At 40.8% G+C, this 24,567-nt stretch overlaps 1 protein-coding gene across 12 annotated transcripts in view; it reads right to left on the minus strand.

Moving 5' to 3' along the window:
- Window positions 1–2,265: 2,265 nt before the first annotated feature.
- The window catches only part of LIN52 (lin-52 DREAM MuvB core complex component), a 57,713-nt gene continuing 35,411 nt past the window's right edge, over window positions 2,266–24,567 (minus strand). For 5 of the 12 annotated variants that reach the window (XR_012673880.1, XR_012673881.1, XR_012673879.1 and 2 more), the window contains one exon: window positions 12,090–15,105. Coding sequence is in view for 8 of the 12 variants with exons in the window: in XM_075151603.1 (XP_075007704.1) it covers window positions 15,050–15,105 (56 nt within the window). In the remaining 4 variants the exon portion in view is untranslated. Of the gene's footprint in view, window positions 3,449–12,089; window positions 15,106–16,355; window positions 16,457–19,198; window positions 19,246–19,266; window positions 24,295–24,567 lie in introns of those variants that run through there. The other 7 variants (XM_075151598.1, XM_075151608.1, XM_075151602.1 and 4 more) reach the window with 6 other exon arrangements.

Raw genomic sequence — 24,567 nt, forward strand, 5'->3', positions numbered from 1 at the left:
TACTAAGATTTTCTTGAATCTTCATCTATTCTTCTCTGATTTGGAGATACGAGCCGTTGTTCAGCACTAACATCCCTGGACCATGTGTCCAGCCACAGATGCCTACTTCATAACTGCATTTGCAGCTGAAGCTGTGTCTGAACCTATTCACAACACTATCTGTAATCAGTGACTTTTTAAAAAGCGACCTGCTGATTCTCCAATGTCTTCATTTAATTTGGGTACTTCTGTGGCATGGGATAATACAACAGGCCAAGAGGATGACTCTGAGCCCGAGGAGTATGAACGTCCAGAGGGAGGGTTTCTTAGTCTGAGTTTTCTGAAATACTTCGAGCTCTTTTTCTTACCTAACATAATTTCTGTAGCATATGGAGGGAGTGGCCACCAAAAATAAGCTCTTTCTATTGAGTCTGGCTCCAGAAGTCATTTTTTCCAGATACGCAGGGTCTGTGTATGCCAACACAAGGCTGTGATGCCAACAACAGTAGCTTGATGAAATGTTGCTTTAAAATCCAGGTCATAACTACTATGTGTGTATATATGCCCATGTTTGTACATGTGTATGTTGGCACCTCCTCTGCAGAGGCTGGAATGACAATTCTGCCAGATCAATGAGAAGGCTGGTAGTGGCATCGCTGAATTTTAGGTCAAGATCCTGGTAAACAGCTTCAAAAACTGCCACAAATATCCTTAGCCCATGGTTACACCAACCAGGTCAACTTCCCAGTTCTGAAGTTCAAAGAAAGGTATTTCAGGTGCTGCCTGCCTAAGTGACATAGCTCCCAATCACCAGCAAACCAGCCCGTATTTTAAGCTTAAATGAGACCTCAGGATCGAAATTCTACACTTCCAACCCGAATGGGGTACATGATACACAAATTACTGATACACGTGCTTAACTTAATGTGCCTGAGAAGCCAGTTAATAGAAGAGTGTACACAGGTGCACAGACTTTTTATATCATTTCGAACATATTTCATCTTGAAGAGCTTTTAAGTAACTATTCTCTATCAATATCTGGGTTTCAGAAAAGAAGCTGCTGGATTGATTGCCTTGCTCAGGAGTAAGAGGGTTACTGTAATTATCTTGTTTGCAAGAAAAATAAGAACATTTAACTCATTTTAGGTTAGCAGAAGAAATAGCAATTGTGAAATTTATCATTAGCCCAAGTGTATTTTTATTTTGCTGATGAATAAATATTGAATGACTGACCTCTGTGCTAGTATTTTTCCCATTATTTCTGTAAGAATTTTATATTAAATTTTCCATAAAATGCTGGAATTTTTCAAGACATTTGACATAAGAACAAACCACCTTATTCTCATGTGTCCTACATTTTAACATTTTGAGGTGAGAGGAGAACTCAAAGTCATCAGGTTCCATGCTGTAGAAAATAAAGAATATTTCTGAAGACTTAGCTTACATGAGACTGTTTATGTTCATGCGCAGCAGAGCTGACCTGTTGCAAACTTGTTTGAATTAAACTGAAGGGTCCCAAGGGGGACCACATACCTAATTTGTTTGAAGGTGCTACAAGACTGTGAACCACAAGAATCAAAGAGAACCTTTCTTTTTAGATCAGCAAGTCACCAGGAGGACTAGTCTCCTCGAGTCCCCAAGAACGGTTGGTTACCTTGGAAAGAGTAAGCCACCAAGCGAGTTTTTCCTTCCTAGGATCCACCTCTCTGTACATCCAAGCAAGGACCGCAAGTCCAGAGTGAAGAGGGCACTTTGGTAAATGTGAGACTGGCATGGGGATATCATCAGATGATCTGCCATCCAACAGCAGAAGTCAGGCGCAAGCAGTAAAAGGTTTGCCTGTGCACCGTCTTTTGACTAATGCACTGACGGTACCTCCTGCAGATCTGGAGAAGGGAGTCTGAGGAAAGGAGTACGGGGACAGTTGATTCAGAGTATCTCTCCACACCTACTCCCAAATAAAGGTATTTTGAAGTTGTGTAGGTGCTAGACGTTAAAAGACATCAGATACTCACCCCTTCAAAGTACAGATTCTGTTTACTTTGGTGTAACTCCGAGCTGGGATTTATAAACAATTTAGCAGGACAGCCTCTCAGAATTTATAGAGGTTGATTATTTTGGCATTAGTTTAATGACTGATCTCCAATCCAATGCTGAGACTAAATTAATTTACTGATCTGATAAGACAGTGTTCTTTTTGTTAGCTTCCCTCAATAATACTTATAGCTTACATATGTATATAAATATGCATGTAGCTTATTTGGATGCTATTTTTATTTCATTTTAGTTTAAGACTTTTATGAACATTATAATAAAAACCATGTACAAATACCCTCCTGATACTTCTTCAGTAGGCAATAACAATTGCCCAGAATGGATATTACCAGGCAAAAAACCTGACTGGATTCACTTAAGAAGTTAATGATTTCCACAGGTTTGTTTCACTGACAACACATTTGGCTTGTCGAATATATAGCACTCTGCCTGTACATTCAAGTTTTCAGGACGGGGGCTTGTGACAAAGAGACATCTATCCACCCACTACAAGGAAAATGACAAACGTTGCTTTTTTTACCATGGACAATAATTTTGTTAAGTTTCAAAAACTAGGAAGGTGCCTAGAGATTAGAGAAAAGGAATTGTGCCATTGATCATAAAAAAAAGACAAAGGGAAATTTAGAGTTCTCAGGAATATCTATTGCCAGTAAAATAATAGAATAAAAAAATGGGGAAAAAATCACTAACCACCTAGGGATAAGAAAACAAGTATCAGCACTGGGGATTTATAAAGAACAAGTTATGCTGGAGAAACCCGATTGCTTTTTTTAATAGAATTATAAAATTAGTGGATGAAGGGAACACAATCGATCAGATACATGTGGATTTTAGTAAAGATTTGATACATAAATCCTACTCAAAATTAATTCGAATTGGCTTGACTACACCACTACATGGAATGAAAAATTGGCTGGAGACCCAGAAATAAAGGATAATGATGCATAAAAAGGTATTGTGTTGGAGGGAGAGGTCTGTCTCCCTCCCAGAGATCAGCAGTCAGTTCTGTCCTATTTAACACCTCTGGACATGACACCTTCTGCCTGGAAATCAGGCAATTTTGTTAAGAGAATGAAATATAGAAGGACATGTGGGATAGACCAGCTGAAAATAAAATGGGATCCCAGTAAAAATTCAAGTATTATCCAAACCACAGTATCCAGTCATGAGGAGGTCTCTAGAAAACACCAGATGAGAATCACTGCAGCAGAAACCAACAAGATGGGAATTTGCAGTGAAGGACAGCAGAAAAATAGCTGGACCATCTGAGTAATAGAGCTGCAATTCATCCCAGTACGGAAAGACCAGAAGGCTTTTGCAGTATCTGTGTCCCGCATACGCTCTCAACGAGGTCCCAGGCAGGTTTTGGTGGTGTAGCTGGTAGGGGAGCTCCTGGAGTCTCTCCTAACGCATGCTGGAGACAAAAGTGCAATAAGAGATTTTTCGCCCCAGAAACAACCAGTGCGGACACTCACAGTGAAGTTAGCCTGATTTGGGAGAAGGGCTTTAAATAGATCCTTATTAATTTATTTTTTTAAAATGTAAAACCAGGAAAGAAAATGGCAGTAAAGCAAGTTAAATACATTACTAGCAGACATAAATCCCCATTTTCCTAATGTTTTCCTCTTCTCTATCACTCACTCAGTCCATTTGCAATTTCGGCTATTCACCATCTTATCTTACCACCCATCCACAGGTGTACGTGGGTGTCCCAATGACTCTGGAATCTGTAGGCCAATTTCAGACAACTTTGCGGAGGGTAGGTAATACATTTCTGTATGTTTTGTTACGTTAATTGGCTGATAAAAGAAAGAAATCTAATGACTGCCCTCACTGAGGCGTGGGCATACCCTCTGTTAGGCATCAGAGAATCCACACATGATGCAATCTTGAGAGATGCATCCACAAGGAAAACCATGCTTCCCTGGCTGGTTCCACTGCTCATGAAACTTCTGCTTTTCTCTGACTTCCTATTTGCTCCCCTTCGGTTTTGCTTTTTTCACTATTTTTCTTCTTAAACTGCATTTGTAAGTCTGCCGCTTTCACTCTTTTGCATTCTGCCCAACCTCCTGCCCGTGCCTTGCTGTCTTCCAAACTGTGCTTTCTTACCTCTCTTGGTCTCGTCTCCTCTCCTCTATTTTTAAGTCCCTATTTTTAAATTCTTCTCACTTCCTTGTATTTTTCTTTCAGTCTTCCATGTCACCGCATTTCCACAGTCCTCTCCCACCAAAAGAGCTTGCTAATAGTATTTTGATACTTGCTAGTGAAACTCCTGTAAACCTTACCCAGACGCGTTACACTAATGGGCTACACTAATATTTACTGTAGCAAGTTCCCCCCTTTCCAAACTATTGAAGTGAATGAGAGAAGCGACCTCTCTTTTGCTATACAAATAGTTTTAAGCTCCCTAGAGAGCTGCAGTGATCATTTTAATAATGTTCTCTGTTAAGGCAGGATCAGACCCACAAAGCATCAGAGCAAGAGCAAGGATTTCAACATGGCAGAATTAGGAAAATTACATTTTTCCTGCTGTAGTCTGTTGGCAGACATTTGGACTGAGCAAGCGTAGAATTACATGAAATCTGGGAAGTAGCACTTACACCATCTCTGCCTGAGTGTGAAAGGCTCGGGAAGGTCAGAATAAGTGTTCTACATCAGTGAAGATGTTCTAATTATTATTAGGATCTCAGTAATGCTCATAGCTCTCCTAAATGCACGTGTACACCGTGCACAATGTGGCAGATAATAGCACTGTGAGAAACCTTCATTTTTACTGTTCTGTTTTTAAATTCTCAATCTTTAACACTGCATTAAAGTGACTTTTAAAAAAATTTAATTCTCTGAATAGTTCTTACAGGTCTTTAAAAAAAGATTAAAATGTCTGGTATTGCACTGTAATTTATTATTATTTAAATTACTAATGCCTGTCAGTTGCTCAGGCAGTTGCTTTTTTTTTTTTTTTTTTAAAAAGCCACATCTATTTAATGAAAGAAGGCAGATGGCAAGCAGTGGAAGGGCCACTGGGCTGTGGCTAAGAAGTTACAGGATTTGAACTGTGTTTGCTGGATAACCTGTAACAAGTCTTTTTGCATCTCGGTGTCTCCTTTTCCCCTCTTACTCTTTTACTGCTTCATCTGCCTATAAGCTCCTGAGGACAGAAACCTTCACCTAATTATGTGTTTCTATGATTCACAGCACATATACTTGCTGGTTTGATACTTGCTGAGGTCACTGTGACTTAAATGCCTACCGCAATGCAATTGATAACTCAAACTGCTACAGAGATGTCCTCCAAACACCACTCCAGCCCACAGGCCAGGTACCATACAATTAGTAAGTGGTACGTGAATGCCAGAAGGTCTTAGTGAAGGACACAAGAAGCCATTGCACCCTTTCCCTCCATCTGCATATTTTTCAGCTGTCTTCACAATACTCTTGAGCGCTGCTAATCTGTATGAAAGATGTTCTTCACCAGAACATCCTCCTCACAAAGACACAAACCAACACTTTTTTATACTCAGTCGATCCTTATCTGCATTTGGAAGTCAGAAATTTGGCATGATATTATTCATACAGCAAGATGACAGGCTTGTAAAAATAGAGTAAAATTTTAAATAAAAAAAGTAAAGTAAAATAAAGGTGTAAAGTAAAATAGAGTAGTCTATTCTACTTTTAAAGTCTATTTTACTTTTTAAGTAAAATAGAGGTGTAACAAGCAAGGACCCTAATACTTCCTTGGGCAAAGAAACTGAGATAAAGTGGGAAAACCAGGAATGTGTCTTCCTGGAGACTTTTCCCTGGTGTCTGCCAGTGAGGTCCAGTCTCTCAAGGGAGGCTTGACATGGGAAGTGTCACAAACTCAGGGAGGTCACTCAACTCCTGAGCTTCCAGAGCATGAAAATGGAGGTGGGTACGATGGTCTTTAGTTTTCTGCCATTGATTTGGGACTCCTCCTTAGACCAGGACTGAAGCATCTGGAAGGCAAGGTAAGTGGCCACTCAGTGTAAAAGGCAGTAACAGTAGTTTTTCCTCTTCAGAAACTGGCGTTATGGATCTGTTCTGCCGGGACCCTTGAAAGCAGTGGTGGTGTGGGTTTCACTGAGCATCCACCAGAGAGCCTCAGGTCAGGTGGAGTAATTGCATTCAGATGTTTCTCTCTGTGCCTCTTTCTGTTTGCGAGGCAGCATAAAAGCTGCCAAGCTCACTGGGGTAAGGCAGGAGCAATAAAGCTTTTCGCCTTTCCTCTCTGGGTTTTAGTAAGAGGATTACATATCTCCTCCTTCTAGAATAAACCTCTTTGCAGGGAAGATACTTCTCAAGCCCTCTTTGGAGACCAGTCGCTGCATCAAGACTCATAAGATTCAAGCCATCACAGCAGCCAGTAGGAAATGAACCCCAGTTAAAAGGGAAAGGCTTTTACAGCTCTGCAGGACTGCAGGGCTAGGACATAGTATATATGCTGCCACAGGGAAAGGGTCCTTGCTGGGTTCACAGCTATCGGAGACAAAAAAATAAGGAGGCACAAGCACAGAGCAGAGTTCAGGCTCCATCCAAGACGACAGGAGACTGTTGCTGGAGCCTTGGAAAGACGCAGCTAACCCTCTTGCTGGAACCGCTTCACCATCAGGGGCAAATAACGCAAGAAAGAAAAGAGGGAACCTCTTGTAACTTTAACACTTGACCAAATATGCCTGAAAGCAGTACCCAAGCATGCATGAGTGCATGCAATCAGTACATTGTTAAAACAGAGAAAGCAAATTGAAAGCTTTAAGATATAATTATATGTTTTACTACATCTAGCCCAAAGACACTTGATTAATTAAGGACCTTTAGAAGGACCATAACATCCAAATCAGACTTAATCACTAATACATTCCCATAACTTTGGAAACATCAACCAGCAATTACTTCTGCAAGTTACTACGTTCCTTTAGAAAAACACCTATGCATTAAAATGAAAGTCTGTGTGACAAGTAAATAAAACGACTCACTTCCACTGACCCTCCTCAGCACCCACTGTTCTTCCCTTCTGCTGAGGCTATCTCAGCCGCTGTGACACTACGGACCTGCTCTGGATCCTGTTTTGTCTTCCATCTCTCCCGTCACTCTCCCTACTCTCACTGTAGCAGGTTTAGGTTAATGGCATGAAAGTGCACGTATTTTTTTTTAGCATTTCCTATGGCTCCTTTGGTCATCATCTTCCATTGCCACCCATGTGAAGCATTTCAATTTTGCCTAGCTGCCTTTCTGGGGCAAAAGAAACATCGTGGTATGTACCTACATCTTGTTTCTCACCTCAGACCATAAGCGTCCCACCACCAGCATAGAGAGGGATTGTCTGATTCACCTCCCTGTCACCTCTTGTCTTTCCAGCTTTTCCCTTCCAGGGCACACCAGGACCTGTGATGATCACAACAACTCATAGGAGATATATTTCTTGACGGCACCTGGAGGCCCTGGCAATTCCTCAGGTTTCTCCCTGTTGCCCACTTCCCACCTATGCAGGGCAGAAGACGACACTTTGCACTCTATGGGAAGGGGCATTGGGGAGAAGGGATTGCTGGAGCTCGACCCAGTTGCTGCTGCAGCACTATGCCCTTTCCCTCTCCCTGTTGACCATTTTAATGGTTCTTCTGCACTTTTGGACGCCTGATGGATGCGACATACGTAAACCCCCTTCCCCTCGTACACACAGCATTTGCCTGGCTTGCCCAGCGAGATGGTTGGGTTTTGGAAGCACCAGCTGCAGCTGCTGGGACCGCTGGTTGGAGAAACATTTGCCTCCTGAGCCCGTTAATTAGCACAGTAACGGTAACTGTGCTGCATTAGCCAACCCATGTGGTCGAGTCCCCTCCCCGTCCACCAACCTTGCCCTTAATGAGAGCTGGAAGGGGGACACTCACAAAACACTGCCTCAGAATAATATTCGGCTTTGTCCGCGCCAGTAACGAGAGCTGACAGGATCACTACGTCCATTTCTCTTCTAATTAGCACACTTCCAGCTCGGCCTGAGCCAGCAGCCAGAGAAAAGCGATCGGACAACCGTACCGAATCACAAACACAAAGAGGCCCATTCCCTGTAATTAGGTGAGACAATCCCTCAGTCTTTTCTCGGCTGGAGCTTGCCGGTAAGACTCTCGCTGTTTTGGTAAGTCCCAGCAACACAAGTTACACGTCTCCCCAGGACACTAATAAGCCCCTAATTGTCTTCCGCTTCACACAGCTCGTACCATAGGTCTGACTTGGGGGAATTCTTCTAACGAGCGGCAGCCAGCGCTCCCTGCGCCGCAGACGGACGGGGAGCCGCCTCTCGGGCACCAGGAGGAGAAGGGGGACGGGGAGAAACAGCCAGAAAAGCAGCCCAGGCACTGGGGCCCAGCTACGTGGCATGGGGCCACCTTCTCTACCCTCTCTCCATTGCCACCGTCCACCTGCACAGTGGAAACCCAAGTTCAGCTCTCAGGCCTGCCTGCTCCTTTCTCGTCTCCAGCGGTACACAGGTACCTGCGCTTCCACGCAGAAATGCACCATCAAAACTAAACATTTTATTGCAAAGATTTGCCTGAAGTCTCTGCTAAGGCTCGCTGGGGGCTGCCCTTAGAAAAAGGGAGCACCCGGCACGTGCTTTTCTCCAGTGAGGCCATGCCACAGGTCTGCCTCAGAGTTCAGGCTGGGAAGGAGCATGGGTGTAAAGGAGACCCTGTCAGTTCCCGTGGAAGGGAACACGTGCTGGGTCTGACAGGACAAGTTTCTAAAGATGCCCACAAAATGATTAAAACCACAAGAACTTCCAGAAGAAGTTGTGAGGTGGGCAGGAGACCCCAGCTCAAACTCCCTGATCAAAAACAAGGCAAAGACAGACATATATTTCCTCTAACTTTCAATCCGACACTTTTTTGAGAAACCATCATCAACCAAATATTTTTCAGCAAAACATTTTCCCTAGCTTTTGACGACAAGCTCATTTTGAGCAAAACATCTCAGCTGATCCCGTTAAGGACACTCAGGGCCTGCAGAACCCTTTGCCTCCTGTGCAGCTGATTACCAACCCCTGCAAACCAGGCCAAGGGGCCTCGCCAGGAGTGCTTCGCCCCCCAGCTTTACATGTGCCGTTCAGCTCCGGCGTGCTGCGCAGGGGGAGAAACCGAAGACAGGGTGACAAACGGATCCATGCAGGGTACCAGAGAAAGACAGGCGCCGGTGATTACCTTGAAAGGCAATTTAGGTTAATCAATACACACATATATAAACAAATCAATTAAAACTAGCTATAACTAGTAAGTTACTTTAGTACAAGGAGAGGAAAACAAAACAAAGGCCACAGAACGAGGCAGCCTGAGCATCCATGCCCGCTTGGGTCACTCTGCTGGTCCCTTGTCCCTCATTCTCATGTAGCTAATGAGCCCTCTTCCCGCCTTTCTGCAAATAACCTGCCGCGTTTTGGGCTACTGTAGTAAGTGGAAGGTGGCAAATGGCAAATTTCTGATGCTTCAGAATTAGCTTTGAAATTCTGTGATTACGAGGAAAGTTGTTGGACGTGCCTGGTATTTTTGGGAGGGGAATCTTCCCTGGCATCCAAGTGCCTGCAAGCACAAAATTTAATTACCCTATATTATTACGCCTACTCATCAGCTATTGGCCACAGAGCCAGTCTTTCAAGTGATACAGAACCAAGTCAAGTACTTTGTCCCCCCAGAGATCTGGTCAATAAATAAGGTGCAAGGTCATTCTTATTACCCATTTTTTCTACTAGCAATTAAGTAAGGGCTTTCAAGCTCAGCCCTCTTCCTCTTTTCTCTTCCTTACTGAGGTGTCTATAACAGAGACAGGCAGGGAGCGTTCCGACTTCACTGGTCACTGATCTGTGTTATAGGAATCAGCATGCAAGCCAGAGGTCAACCACACAAACCCAACAAGAAAATGCCTATTCTGTACACGCATCAGCTGCCTGGAGTCAGTCATCCTGCTCAAAGGGACATGACGGAAGAGGTCAAGTCTAAAAATCGGCAGTTTCAGTGGATGAGGAAGTCAAAATGTGAACAGATCCTGCCATGCTGAAAATCTAGCACAATCTAAATAAAAATGGCGTTATTACACATATTCTATGCAGAATGTGAATTACACTCTTTAGAAACTGGATCAGTCCATACTTCTCTGGCCCCTTGAGCTTTTAAATATCTTTACGTGGACTTCAAATGATTGGCCACAATTGACTTCAGGATTTTGCATTTCACATTCTCCTGAAAGAAACTCAAAGCACTGATGTAAGGACTGGCTTGCAGAGATAACACGTCAAAGAATAGCTTTGATTCCAAGAATCACAGTATCACATGAAAACAAAAGGATCCAGTCTTTTTCTTTTCCTTTTCCATTTCCTTGTTTTCCTTTTTCTCTCTTTTTTTTTCCTTTTCTTAACTTTTAAAAATATCAAGGTTCACCTCTTATCAGGGCAATGCGTATTTGGCACCACACATACAGTATCTTTGGAAGTATTTGGCACACTGGCAGATATATATGCTGGGATATGCATGTAGGAACCATGGGTTTTGTGGTGGGACGTTTTTACTGCAGTGATCACAGAAATGCATTTGTTGTTCTAATCATGTTGACTCAGTTCAGAGTTTGTTGGTCCATGAGAAGTTTCTGTCCAACTGTGATTTTGCTGGGCTGAAGATACAGAGAGCATCTTCTGGGAAATTTTCTTTCAATGAATTACCTTCTTCTAAAGACTAATTATTTAATGACTTTTAAAAAACTGTCAGTACAGAATGGTGTATGAAAATCGGGGTACAACATTAATGAGTAAGGGTTACTTTCATGTTATATTAAGTTTGCATGCCACATTCAGATAGCTCACTCAAAGACGTGACGCATTTCCCTATTAAGAGTTGTCTTTTTCTTTTGATTGCCTATGTCTAAAAATTGGTATTAGTTGAGAATTATTACAGAAATGTTTATGCAATGTTAATGAACTTGTGGTAGGATAGGAGTCCAGGATTTCAGACCATATGACAAAGATGTAATTTATCTTTTTTACATATTGCATAGGTTGATGATGGAATTACCCAGTAACACTTCCTCAACATGAAGTGGTTGGCATAACTGTCGTCACGATTTGGAAAAAGTGTTGCCTAAGACAAGTTACTGCAGGTGAAGATGAAGTGGATGAGATCAGCTGCATGCACAGACTGCAAATCTAAGTGATGATCCTCTTCTTAGAGATACTCAAAACAGGATTTAGCGCATGATGATGTGGGAGAAAACAGCAGAGGAACAAAATATAAGCTGTAATTAGGAGTTACACGCCTCCACAGTATACTCGCACTCTGAATACTCTGCAATTTTGATTATGCCATCTCAAACAGGCTGTAATAGAAGACAGACAATTGAACATTGTGAACATAAGGAAGGTGAATGTAACCATGGAACCAAAAACATAACAGGCGCTGAAAAATCATGAGTAGTGCACAGGCAGCAAAGAAGAAAAAAACCAAACAACTGTTTCTGACAATAAAAGAAATTAAAGGTTCAGATAGGAATTATCAGGTAAGCAGGTTTAAAACAGTGACTTCCCCCCCAACTCGCTGTCCAGGGGCATTTTAGAGGACAGAAGTACAAGCAAATTAGGACTAAGACAAATTTATGGAGGGTAGGGTCTACTGTGGACCAAATTCAACTAAAACAGATTGCTGGGTGCTGGGTAAGTTACCCTAAAGCAAAATCATTCTGTGTAAGCCTTTTGTTTATATCCTTCCCTATGAGTCTACAACTGTTTATAATCAAAGAGAAGATTACAGATAAGATGGACTTGTGATTTGACTTGTAATAGCACCTCACATTTTTATGTAACATAAAAATCAGTAAGATAAACCAGAATAAGGTTCAAACATTACGTCTGAGTTGAATTAGTCAGTTTTCACTGATCTGTTATTTCTAGGTGACTTGTTGAGGGAAATACAAAGCAAAGTCGAGAACTGTGGTTATAGGATTGTTCCAAAATTGTTAATTTTGTAATGGCAACACACTAAATTAAATGGAATATTGCGCTCTTCAACTGCCAGTGCAACTAGACTTTTATTTTGATGATGATTAATATAACAAACAAGAATTTCTTCTCAGTTGGATTAAACAGCAAAGCATTTCTCACTCCAAGACTCAAGTGAATAGCCTTTACAACTGAATATATGTAACACTGGCATTTAAAAGAAACTAAATACATATTGGGTTTATTTCCAAGAACCTCACAGTAACATTTAACATACCAACACATGAGAACACTTTATAAAGCAATGCATTAGCTCAATTAATATTATCAAATCTTGATCTTCTTATACTCTTCATTCCCATCATTTAATTTATCAAAATTTTTTTTTTTGTTTCAAAATACAGAAGGTTATCAGCAACAAAAAGTCATGCAGATTTTCTTGTATAGATAGATACTGCAGGGATGTCAGGAAGGACATCACTGAAGGTAAAAAATAGGGTTCAAAAGGGTATGAAAACCCTTAGTACCATGTGGATATTGCCAAGTATTTTTTTACTGATGGGAATGGAGCATCCACAGGCCAAACCCTGAGGTGGTGGCATGCAGAAGTGTGAAAAAAAGCCTGAGGAAGAATATTGCCTAGGTGGCTAAGCAAAAGCTTTTGCATCTCAGAGGCCTATTTTGGAAACCCAGATGAATCTCTGAGCTTTGCATTTGTTTACTGTCAAACCACAAAGCAATAACAGAGAGATTACAATTCTCTGGCTAACACACAAAAATACATATAAATATTACCAATAAAAAAATACATCACTGACTCATCTCTACAGATGAGAAGTGCAAAGCCAATAAATATCACAATTCTAAAGCATACGTTACTGGCTGCCCTATAGAAGATAAGTACTGCATACGGTAAAAGGCTTTTTTTGTTCTTTTTTTTTTGAAACACATGTATGTTACTAAAAACTACCTACAGTTTGAAATTCCTTACTGAATGTATCAGAAAATATACATATACTTCCATGCCAGGCTTTCATATCTTCTCCTATATTCCTCCTCCTTTCAGATCTCAATTTCTTAATGTGTTGAATCAACAAACTTCTACAAAATGCACAAACACATATTGGTGATACAGACGAAGTATCCCATTTTGTCACATATGTGTGTATATATATATTATGTATATAGTATACAAATTTAAAATTGCATTAAAAATGTATAATTTAATACTTAAAGCTACATCAACATCAGTTTGCACCAGCAGGTTTTTTCTCTGTCTCTGAATTACCACTTTCAGCTTCCCTTCACATTCATCTGTCTTAACTCCTGTGTTCTCAAGGATGGAGTTCCTGTTAAGTTCAGCCCTGCATAAACTGTGAAGTTCAGAAATAAATCCGTTACGTTTAAAATCAGACTCCTGACATTCCTAAATATTCAGTATTTGTGCAGGGGTCTTCCCAGGATGTGGGTTTTAACTGCTTACACTTAACAGGAGCTGTCCAAAACGAGCCTAGTTCTGACTGGTAATAACCCAGACCATGGACTGCAAACCAAAAGGCCACCAGCATTTTAGTAAAAATTCAGAGTCTATTTGATTAAAAAAATCTCCTCCTCTTTATTGCACATGCACCTGAAGAGAGTCTCCCCTCTCCGCAGACAGAAAAATGCAGTGCTCTAAGGACAGCCTATTTCCTATCTCCTCTCACATGTGACTGCAGCCTGGGAAATGACAAGTTTTGAAAAGCCTGCATGCTAAAAATAACATTTCTAAATAGAGAAAAAACCCTGCTCTTCATCCAATGTTTCAATATTATGTTGTAACCTAGAAAGAACATATTTACTAATGCTTAAAAAGTTGTTTTCTAGGAAAAGGAAAGAGAATGAAATTTTAAAAATTCTTCTCTTAAATAAAAGTCTGAACATGCTCCTTACCTCTTCTCACGGGTGAACATGCACAAGTGCATTAACAGAAGGAAAAGACATTAAACTGTAAGATGAATAAAGCCCAAAACTGTGTGCTGAATGAGACCAGGTCACAGAAAGTTGTGTCTCAAAAATTGTGGGTTTGTAGGGGAAGAAAATTTTGAGGTTGCTGTTTTATAAGTAATTAAAAATACCATAAAATGTTATTTTCAGAAATGGTAAGATTCTGTATAAGCAGACCATCCTTGCAATGTGGCTAACAATCCTGCTGCCCCTTCCTGGAGGGCTAACTGGAAATATTAGCGCCTTTCAACTTTATAACTTTCTTCAGTTTCTAGCTCTGTAAGAAGCAGAGAATTGCAGTAGACTAACAAAGCTGTTTCTTTGTGTACTGGCAGAAGTGTCTCTAGGGATGTTTTCCTTCGTGATACAGTAACACCTCTTACTCCCTATGGTCTGTCAGTCCTGATTTCAGTAGAGAACCGTTTAGCGGTGAGATGAAGCTCCTGGTACACCGAAGGTCTGGAGGTCCTCCTCAGAGTACCAGACATGCTTCTCTGAAGGCAGTGAGTAATTGGAATCTAACGCACAGACTGCACCCAACTTCTACACTGAAAGCATATGCTGCTGCCGAACCAGTGCTATCGGTCACTCCGAACCCCAAACTCTGCTCAAATCTTTCAGCACAGAAGTTGCACATAGGAAATCAATCCATCCAAGACAAAAGACACACAAAAGGGTCAATGCCTCATGATGCACACTGGCCAGTGTCAGATCTGCTGTGTACTTCAAATAGGTGCTGCCACTGAGAGCAACTGAATAAGGACACTATGGCTGTTCACTTTGAATAGCTCATTAAAACAGGTAACTTTGCCACAGCATGTCAGAGCCGAGTCCTCCTGTTGGACATCTTATGGTCAGATGAAGTCCGAATTCCAACGCAACCAACTGCAGTCTTTGTGACCTGTGTATGCAAAAAGAGATGTTTGCTTCTGAAGGTCTAGAGCAAGAGCTTTGTACTTCTTAGAAGTTCTGGGGTTCATCTGGATCCACAGTATGTAAAATGATCTAGCTGGGATATTTTTGTCCAAACTCCAGATGTGGCAGTTACTTTTTGGGTTTTTCCAGGATGTTCAGGAATTTCCCTCGTGTCATTTCTCTAGCTGAAATCACAAAGGAGGAAAAAGAGATTAATATTGTTAAAAAAGCCAAGAAACCCAACAATTGTATAATTTACAGATTTTAACCACAGGATAAGAAAATCATTTAGATTTGTGCTTATACCAATAGTGAAAGGATTATTTTATTTATTTTTTTTAAAGTGGAAAATAAGTAAAACTTCATTCCAGCTTGAATTCCTGACATCGTAGAAATGCAGGCAGGGCCTGGAATCTTCTAAACTCAGCAATAATTCCCACAGGCTGTCTCATTACATACAATCTATGTTTTCTATTCCTACTGTGTTATGCTCTCGCAGCACCTCCTTTTCTCTGTACTATCCATCTCTGAATGGTGTAATCCAGATCTCCATCACTCTATCTCAGAGCAATTGTTCCTGGATGTTATAATCCATCAGAGATTATGGAACTCTCTCCGTTTCAGGATTATTGGTCCCTGGACGCTATGATCTTCAACAGAAATTAGACAGCATTTTCTCTCTCTCAGCAGTGTCAGTCCCTGGATGCTGTAATATAATGGGGTTTATATTCCTTCAATGCAGTTCATCTATGGATGGTGTAATAAAGTAAAGTTTATAGAGCTTTGGTCTTCTCTCTCTCTCTGCATTGTCAGTCCTTCGATGTTTAATACAGCAAGGCAAGGTTTATATGTCTCTCTCTCACTCTTGGCACCATCAATCTCTGGTAGCTGTATTACAGCAGGGTTTACACAGCCACTTTTCTGCACAAGACTTTTCTGACTTGTGGGCCCATAAGCTCACAAGCTGGCAGAGCAGCCCTAATACTATCTTTGTCTTGCAATAACAATACAATGCATCAAAGATAACACAATTAGCAATTGAGTCCTGGAGAAAAACGAGCTTCCCACCAGTGCTTCCCTTCATTTCTTTTAAATAAAGGTGTATACTTTGTGCTGGACAGACAGGCATCAAAACATGGAGGTTTTTATTCACAGGATTGATGAAAACGTGCATGTTTCCCACACCTAGCCTAGAGAGACTCTGGAAGGAGACGGGAATTCATTTTCTGTTTTATCCATTCAATTCCTGACCTCTCTACTCAGAGGAATAGAAATTAAAATTAGCATAAAAACTGGAGGTGGGTTTGTTGCTGATGTTGGGTTTTCTTTTGACGTTACTGATTATCTGTTAGAAGAGAACTAAAATTTAATAAAAATGTTCAGCTTAAAATACTTCATACGCACCCTTAGATAAAGACATTTTGTTATTCTTTACCTAAAGGTTAGAATTGTGCCTTAAAGCCTCTTCTTTAAACTATTACATTCTAATTTGTCTACCCAAAATTGTATCACAAGGTATTGTCATCAACAGGATCCCTGTAAAACAATTAGTTGTATTATGAACTGTCTGGTACATATTGATATTCATAGGCTGCAAAGTCCACTGCCGTGAGTGGAACATGCTTCAGACCGGCTGCAGATTCAAGCAGATCACTGCATTATTTGCTTGGTTCATGCCTCCAGCTGTGAGTTCTATCACCTGGGATCCATTCCCAACTCTGCTTCTGATTCACAGCGTGAACTACGACAAAAGTACTCATTTGTACCTCTACTTCCCCATCCACAAGATAGCTTGTATCTTTTAAGTGCTGCTGAAGCGACACATGGATAGAAGATGCTGCAGAAGGGCAGACTGGATTGTTATTTTCTCAGGAACTAAGTTGTTATGCACAAAGAACATGATTAAATAAAAATGCAAGTTTTTAAAAACTTCAGCTAGGAATAGATTTTCAGCACCAGTTATTTGACACCTCTCTGCGTTGCACCATCAGCAGTGCATGGTTTTAAAACACTCTTAACGGAGAAAGCACACAGCCAAACTGTAGTTGATAGAGTGGAAAGTTTTCCAGAGTGCAAGTCCCATATAGGAGATATACGAATGCATGACAATTCTGTTCCCCCAAAGAGGGCTGCACCCTATAAATCAGGCAAAGAGCATAGACTCCTTCTGTGCGCTGAGTGAAATTACTGTGGGTTGGGGGTTGCTCCAGAGCACGTGCCCTCCTGTTCACTTGTCATCGGAGATGTTAACATTTCTGATTAATTCACAGACCTCTCATTTTATTCTTCATTCCTTTATCCTTGCTATCCTGTTCTGCTGCAGCTTAAAGATTCTTACCGACCTGCTACAATAATCACCGCCCGCTTCCCCCCCCAACCTGGTGAAATTGTTTAGTGATGCCAACCGCGCTTTTAATTTGCAAGACATCAGACACAGAGGTAATTTATACCAACATCTGTTCATTTCTGACTTCTGAAACAAACTCGCACATGCTGCTACAAAATCCCATTAGGAGCAGGAGACAGCCTTCTGCTATTCTGTATTCCTCTTTTCCTCACATACTCAGGCTTGCATCGGGGCTTTATTTTTAAAGATATGATGCCAAACTGAAAGAAAGGACATTACATCTTTGTATATGTATGAAAATGGCCAGGAAATAACATCCTCATATCACAAAAAAAAAATCACAGCCAAACTAAGGGCAAGTTTCCACAAACACTAACAATCTTCTTTTCCCTGCTTCAGCTGCTTCTCTTGTCTGCCTAAGAACCACAGTTCAATGTATTCCTGGTAAACACAGGCCAAATACATATTACATGGTACTGCGTTCAAACATCTTGGCTATTCCTTCCCCTTTGTTCCTCTTTAATCTGCACTGGAGTATGATTTGAGCTTGGGTTTTGCACAGAAAAGCCTCTAATATTAAACTGACTCCTCTGCTCAGTATTGCTTCTGATAAATGAATTCTTAATAATGGGAATATAATTTCCAATGGGGCCTCTTGGAGCTTGCTGGAGTGAGGGAAGAGCTTGTGAATGAAGAAACCATCACCCACATTCTAAATATGATTGCAGTCTAAGAGAGACAGTAAAACCTGCCTTACGCAACTACCCAAGGGACAAGCAGAAGCCAGTTGTGTAGTAGATAGGGGTGGATTTTTTAATTAAAAGGTTGGACAAAACTGTAGCGAAAACCTCAGGGATTTTTTCTTTAAAATGGTTGCTTAAACCACAGACTTCAAGTGAAGAGAAGGCTTAAACGCAGGTTTCATTGTACCAGCAGACACTACAGAGGCTGTGCCGTATGAAACAGAAACATGAATCTCCATGTCAAGTCACGATTTACAACCTCGCCTACGCTGTGCATCTACTACAATAGAAAAATCAACAATGGATACGATCGCAATAGCTTGGATACAAATTAATCTCACTTACTAGGGAGGAGGAAGAGGATACTGAAGACCATAGAAAAAACACTTTAAAATGTTATCAGCACTGGTTAGAATGGAAGTTGAGTGCTTGAATAGACTCTTTCAGAGAAATGTATTGAAAAATGGTATCAGGCTATTATAATTAACAGAGAATGCTGTACTGTACGCATTAAGTTTGCTGCCTGGCAAGATCTGCCAAGCAGATCTCAAGAACAGGTATTGCGTAGGAAAGGCTGGGGCTGAAAGGAGAAGGGGAGATTTCTACTTGATAGGGGAGCAGAATAAGGTTTAATATAATCTCCTCTTTAGAACTTCAATCCCTCAATCCCGCATTTAGCCTTGTTTCCTGGGGCTCCTTTTCTACTACAATTGTCCCCAAGCTGCCTCGCCACAGTAAATTTTGTGGTTGCTGGTTGAAAAAATTCAGTAGTACAGATTGATTTCCTTCAAGTGAGGAGATGAGGGATTACCAAAAGCAGTCCTGGTTAACAAGATTGGGTGCAGAATCTCCTGCTAGAGGAGTCCACTCTGCCAGTGCTTTGCATCCTTTCACAATGACATATGGGTTTCATTACACAAAGATTTTCCTGATTTTAACTTGGAGGTGATTACATTGGAAACTCAGAGCTATCTTTACATCTGTAGCAATTTAAAGGTTAAGTAACTTTTAATCAAATGACAAAGACTCATAATGTTTTTTCCTCGATTGAAAATGAAAACTGCTGTTCCAGATATTCCTTCCAGTGACAATTTAATTAGAAAAAAGAACACTGCACTGGAGATTGGGGTCCAGCCTGATTGCTCCCCGTAAAAAGCCTTCTCACACATATAACAGCACAGGACATACCGTGTCATAAGGTCTGCATAGCCAGGAAATAATGGAAGGATTTACTCCTATAAAATCAGCAAAGAAAACAGTGATTTATACTTATATAAGCAACCTTCATCCAGAAGAATCCCTAAGCAACACACGTATGTACACACTTTTAAAACATAATATACACTTACATGCAAAAGCGCAACACACTTGGTGATAAAGTCTACGTAAAAGATATATGTGACAAACTGTATTTATCACACATTTATCATTATACCTTCCACTGCTTATTACTTCTCGGCTTATCTAAAAATCTCAAAACAAAGCCTGTGAACATCTTCAAATCAGAGATATTTTAAAATGAAGTCACCCACTAAAGAAGCACTTCTCTGCCTCTCCCCAAGATATACAACTTACAGGACAAATTGGACTGTGCTCCTCCTCTGACCTGAAAATTTAGCTGTGTTGAAACATAAAGCGCTTGCTGCTAAGAAGAACTGGAAATACAATTAACGCCCTGTGAACAGAACATGTTTTTAGCCCTGAAATGTCTTGTAGTATCACACTTTGAATGCTACATTCTTGACTACAAAAAAGTTATTTTAGGCACTGTCATACTTTGTTAGCTTATCAGTTATTCCTCCCATTCAGCTGTATTTACGGTAACTAAAGAACTTGTTTTTCAACACGGAAGGATTCCTTTAAAGTAATAATCATGCACTCTCAAACTACTACTGTGTCTTAGGACTATACAGAAAACAAAACTAAAAGGGTTTATTTCTGAAGAACTATCAGTGGAAATTATCAGTTCAGGGCAAAGAAGATGAATTGCAGAGAGAGAGCAGAACACTAGTTTTTAACCCTTCTATCACAAGGGCCTGTTGCATCAGAAAGTATTTCTTTTGTCCTGAGACACATTAGGATAAGAAGACACAACCATTCTTTTTCCTAGTTGGTAGGACATAAAAAAGGCCTAGAGGCATCTGCCTGTGAGTAACTGTGGGACTCTCGCTTGACTGGACTTGTGAAAGCCAAAGGCAAAGCCACATCTTTTGGCTGGGCTCAACTAGTATTGCATTTGGAAGGGAAATAAAAAATCAGTCACAGGGGTGGGGGGGAGTGAAGGCAAAAAATCAACCTAAAACCAGCAAAAATATTTAAGATTGACATTATTACTAAACAGCCCTCAAAGAAAAAACAGGCTTATTTCAGACAAGACCAACAGAATATTATTACCCAGCCAACATAACCTGAACTTCTATCAGAGAGACCACTTTCTATCTTGAGACCAGATCCCCAAAATCCTACCACCACCTGGATGCCTGCTGGCACCAGCTTGCTCCTCTTCCTTCATAAAAAGAGCTCCAATTACTCTGCTAACTGCGTACTTCCTTAACGTAATTGTCAAATGAACTGCTACTTGATGACTGTGGGCCTTTGACAAATACTTATCAGTGAATGCTACACCAAGCCCAATTTCAAGAGCTGGAACTGCCATCTCAGGAGAGCAGTGGTTAGCGAAAGCAATGTCAGTCCCCTTCACTGAAGGTAGACCTGGCAGATGCAGATATGCAGACCTGTGCTTAAGGAACTGTTACATTTACACTGAAGACCAGCGTAATCATCTAGCACTCCTGAAACACATTTTTCAGGTAAGACGACAGAATCAGCATAAACCTCCAGGTGGAATAAGCTTGCATTACCGTGGCATCTTTCAATAATCAATATCAAAGCACTTGCAAAGTTTATCAAGCTGCACAATATTCTTGAGACATACGGTGATTTAATTCCCATCTTACAGATGGGGTCACAGCCTCAGTAAGGAGTGATGTACAGATGTACACTAAAGGAGTCAGCAACCGTGCTAGAATTCAGGCTCTGAAAGATGAGCTCTGTCAAGTCTTGCTGCAGCATTTTAAAATATTAACACCATCCTTGGTACAAAACATCACCATCCTTCCCTTGGTGAATGAGACAGCAGAATCTGCCCTTACTTCAGCTGTAGTTCAGAGTCTGGCACGACTTGTTTTGAAACACCAAAGAAGGTGGGCGCTTGCACAAAACCAGGCTGTGAACCAGAGCAGGTGAGGCACACGGACTGCTCCTCCCAGTGTACTATGAAAACAGTCCTCTCTGACAGAGAAGTGGTAAATAGCTGAGACTGATAAAGTTTTAAACCACTGAAACAGTTTAGTGAGTGTTAGCTAAAGCCTTAAGAATTGGAATCAAATACCTAATGCTTTCTTGAAACATGAAATCCTCATGTGACCTCTTTCCACCTCGTTTTTCTCCCCCCACAGTAGAGGTGTTTTATCATATACCTGATAAGAGATCTCAGAGATCATTCAGGATTACCCAGAATGGTGATAACAGATCTGCTGCAGATATATCGTCGCTATCAATAAATACTAAAATTATATCAGCTACAAAAAAAAATCAGATTCCTTCTCTGCAGAATAATTTACCTTGTTCTCCTAATCAGATTTCCCTCCCTTGCAAGACAGGACCATTCTGTTTGCACTCAATTGCAAACAATGATGTTCACAGAGCTTCAAATGCAAAAACTACAAACAGTATTCATTCACACAGATGGGGAAAGCCAGTCAATGAAAACACTCAAGCAAGGGGCAATGACATCCCTCCCAATGCCCAGGGAGCTACTAAACTTATGTTCCAGGTCACGGATATTAGGATGTACAGATATTTTGCCCTGAGTGACCCCCATATTAAAGGAAACTCTTACAGTACCTCCCACATCTAGAAGCTGCCTGTGGCCAACATCCTGTGGGGCCAAGGACCTGATCCCTTTGACCCCCAAAGCAGGGAAAGAGTTACATCTTCTCCCTGCGAAGCCAATAAAAACCTCTCTTGATTATAATTTAGATAAGAGCCACTGGATTGAATAATAATGTCTGAAACTCCCCTGGCTGTTTCACCTTGAGACGTCCATCACTGGGTTAAACATGATGCTAATTGCATTTGGATTGATTAATTTCTCTCACTCCTGTCTATTCGAATAATGCTTAACAAAATAATCACAGCACCCAGAGCCAAATCTTCTCCGTCAAAGGAATGAAGCCATCAGAACCAGCAGAGATGAAAGAAATGAAGATGACCCGTAATTACTGCTACGGTGATATCATTACCATATTATAGAAAATGAGTGTACGTGGGGGGAGCGGGGGCTGCGATTATTATTTATTTTTTAATGGAACCTCACATCCCAAGAATACAGATCTGACACAGTGGAGCATACAGAAATACAGAACTAAAAAATTATTGTGCATTAAATTGCAAAATACAGTGAACACTGGGACTCTAGATGCATCGAGTGTCTTGTACAGTGAGCTGCTGTTTATTCACTTCACTATTTTTTCATTGCAATAATACTTCGTATATGACTAGCATAGAGATTGAAGATGCCTACCTTCCCAAAAAGATCCTCAAGTATCTGCAACAGAACTCACCCATAACCCTGATGCCAAAGCCATTCTCCTTTAATATCATTACAAGTCATCTTACTTTGAACATTGGCATTCAGATTTTTAAACCGCAAGACCTAACTTGATGCTCAAAGAAAAGCTAGCATGCAAGAAATTTTTATTCTTAAATGCTGATTCCTATCTGAAGGCAGTTATAAATTCCATCACCAGCCGCAGTAGATCACTTTCAACCATTCATTACACTGGTTCTGTAAAGATATCAAATGTATCAAGTCTGGAAAAATTTAAACTAGGATTTAAAAAAAAAGCAAACAACCAAAACCACAACCCTAACATCCAGAAGGAAGGCCTTCTGCTCCCTTTATTCTCCAAAATACATCCCAAAGCCCCTCTCATTTGAGAAACAAATAGCTTGGCAATTGTATAAGATCTTCAGACACCTGTGCACTGCAATTCTAATTGTGGTTTATACAGTTCACTTCTCTCAGTGCTGCTTATGTCTGCCCCCTAGTCTCAGACCGAAGACAAAAAAACACACACAACTAGCAGCTTAAAATATTTATTCTGGAATAAAGCCAAGGTCAAATACACAAAAAAATTTCACACACCAGAAATGTCAAGACCTAAGACCAGGCGCTGACTCATGAAGCTAATTAAACACAGAAAAATGATGTTCAAGTATTTTATAAGGCTTAAAGAAAGAAATTCAAGTTATGCTTGTAATATTAAAAGCAGTATGAAAGGCAATTTTATATCAACGTTGAGGATATTTTCAAGTATACCTGAAAGAGACTTCACTAGTGTAAGTTATCACTGGAACAGCCACACCTTGGGAGAGCTTTGACCTCCAAGTCCCACAGATGTTGGAGGCAAACAGTGGGATAGAAATGTGGCATCTTTTAACAAGAGGCACTCTAAAGGTCTTTTTTCTACCTGCTTGTACCAAAAGAAAATAATCTCCTCCTGGCCTCCCAACCCCTGCGGAGGACCAAGAGTTCTTGATGATTTAGGTTTTCTCACCACAGTATCTCCAAGAGTAATCTTCTTTATCGAGCAACATGGAGAAATGAGATCAAAACTGTTTGTTCAAGAACTCTTGAGCATAAAACACATGAAGAAGCCAGGTGGAGAGGTCTGCGCTGAATATACACACGCAGCCGGGTATGAAAGGCTTCTGGAGGCAAACGGACCCTTCTCAGAAGGCACGCAGGCAAAAGCACCGCCCAAGCTCCCACAAAACAGTCCATCATGATGTGGTGCCCCTGCCTACGCTGGGGAGCAGGTATTTACCGGTTGGGAGCAAAGCAGGTGAACCTTGAAAGTAACAATTTTTTCAAGTCTTATCAGTGGCCGGGGCACACAGGCCATGGCAAAATCTGAGCCCAGGAGCCAATAGAAACAAAGGGATTAAGAGTTATTAGGAGTAGAGAGAATTACATATTTACAGTACAGTTACTGAAAAACAATCGTGTAATGATTATGTAAGTCCCTATACTCCTTTTGGCTAATAATGTTGGGATACAAGCTGTATGGTTATGCAAGCCAGGGCACACAAATCCAGTCAGAAGACATCCAGGCGTGTTTACAGGGAGGCTTGCAGCTCTGGTTCAGGAACGGTAGGGTTTCCTTGACCTCCAAAAAGCAGAAACAAGCGCCTGTCCGTGGGTTAGCTAATGGCTTGAGCTGTGAAGCAGAACTGAATTTTTAAATTTACCTTCTGTCAACCAGCTTCACAGGAAGAGATATCTGGATGAAAGAAGCTCATACTATGGTAGTCTGTATTTATTTGTCCAGAGGTATGTCTTTATTTTAAAAAGCAGACTAAATTTTAAAAATGTTTCTAATCCCAAGATTCCTCATTGAAACATTTTTCCATGTAGATGACTGCAACCCTTGACACAACAATGAATTATCAATATTGAAGATCTCTATGAAAAGAAGATTTACGCTTTTTAT

The sequence above is a fragment of the Calonectris borealis genome, chromosome 5 (genome assembly GCF_964195595.1).
Source record: "Calonectris borealis chromosome 5, bCalBor7.hap1.2, whole genome shotgun sequence".
Classification (NCBI taxonomy): Eukaryota; Metazoa; Chordata; class Aves; order Procellariiformes; family Procellariidae; genus Calonectris; species Calonectris borealis.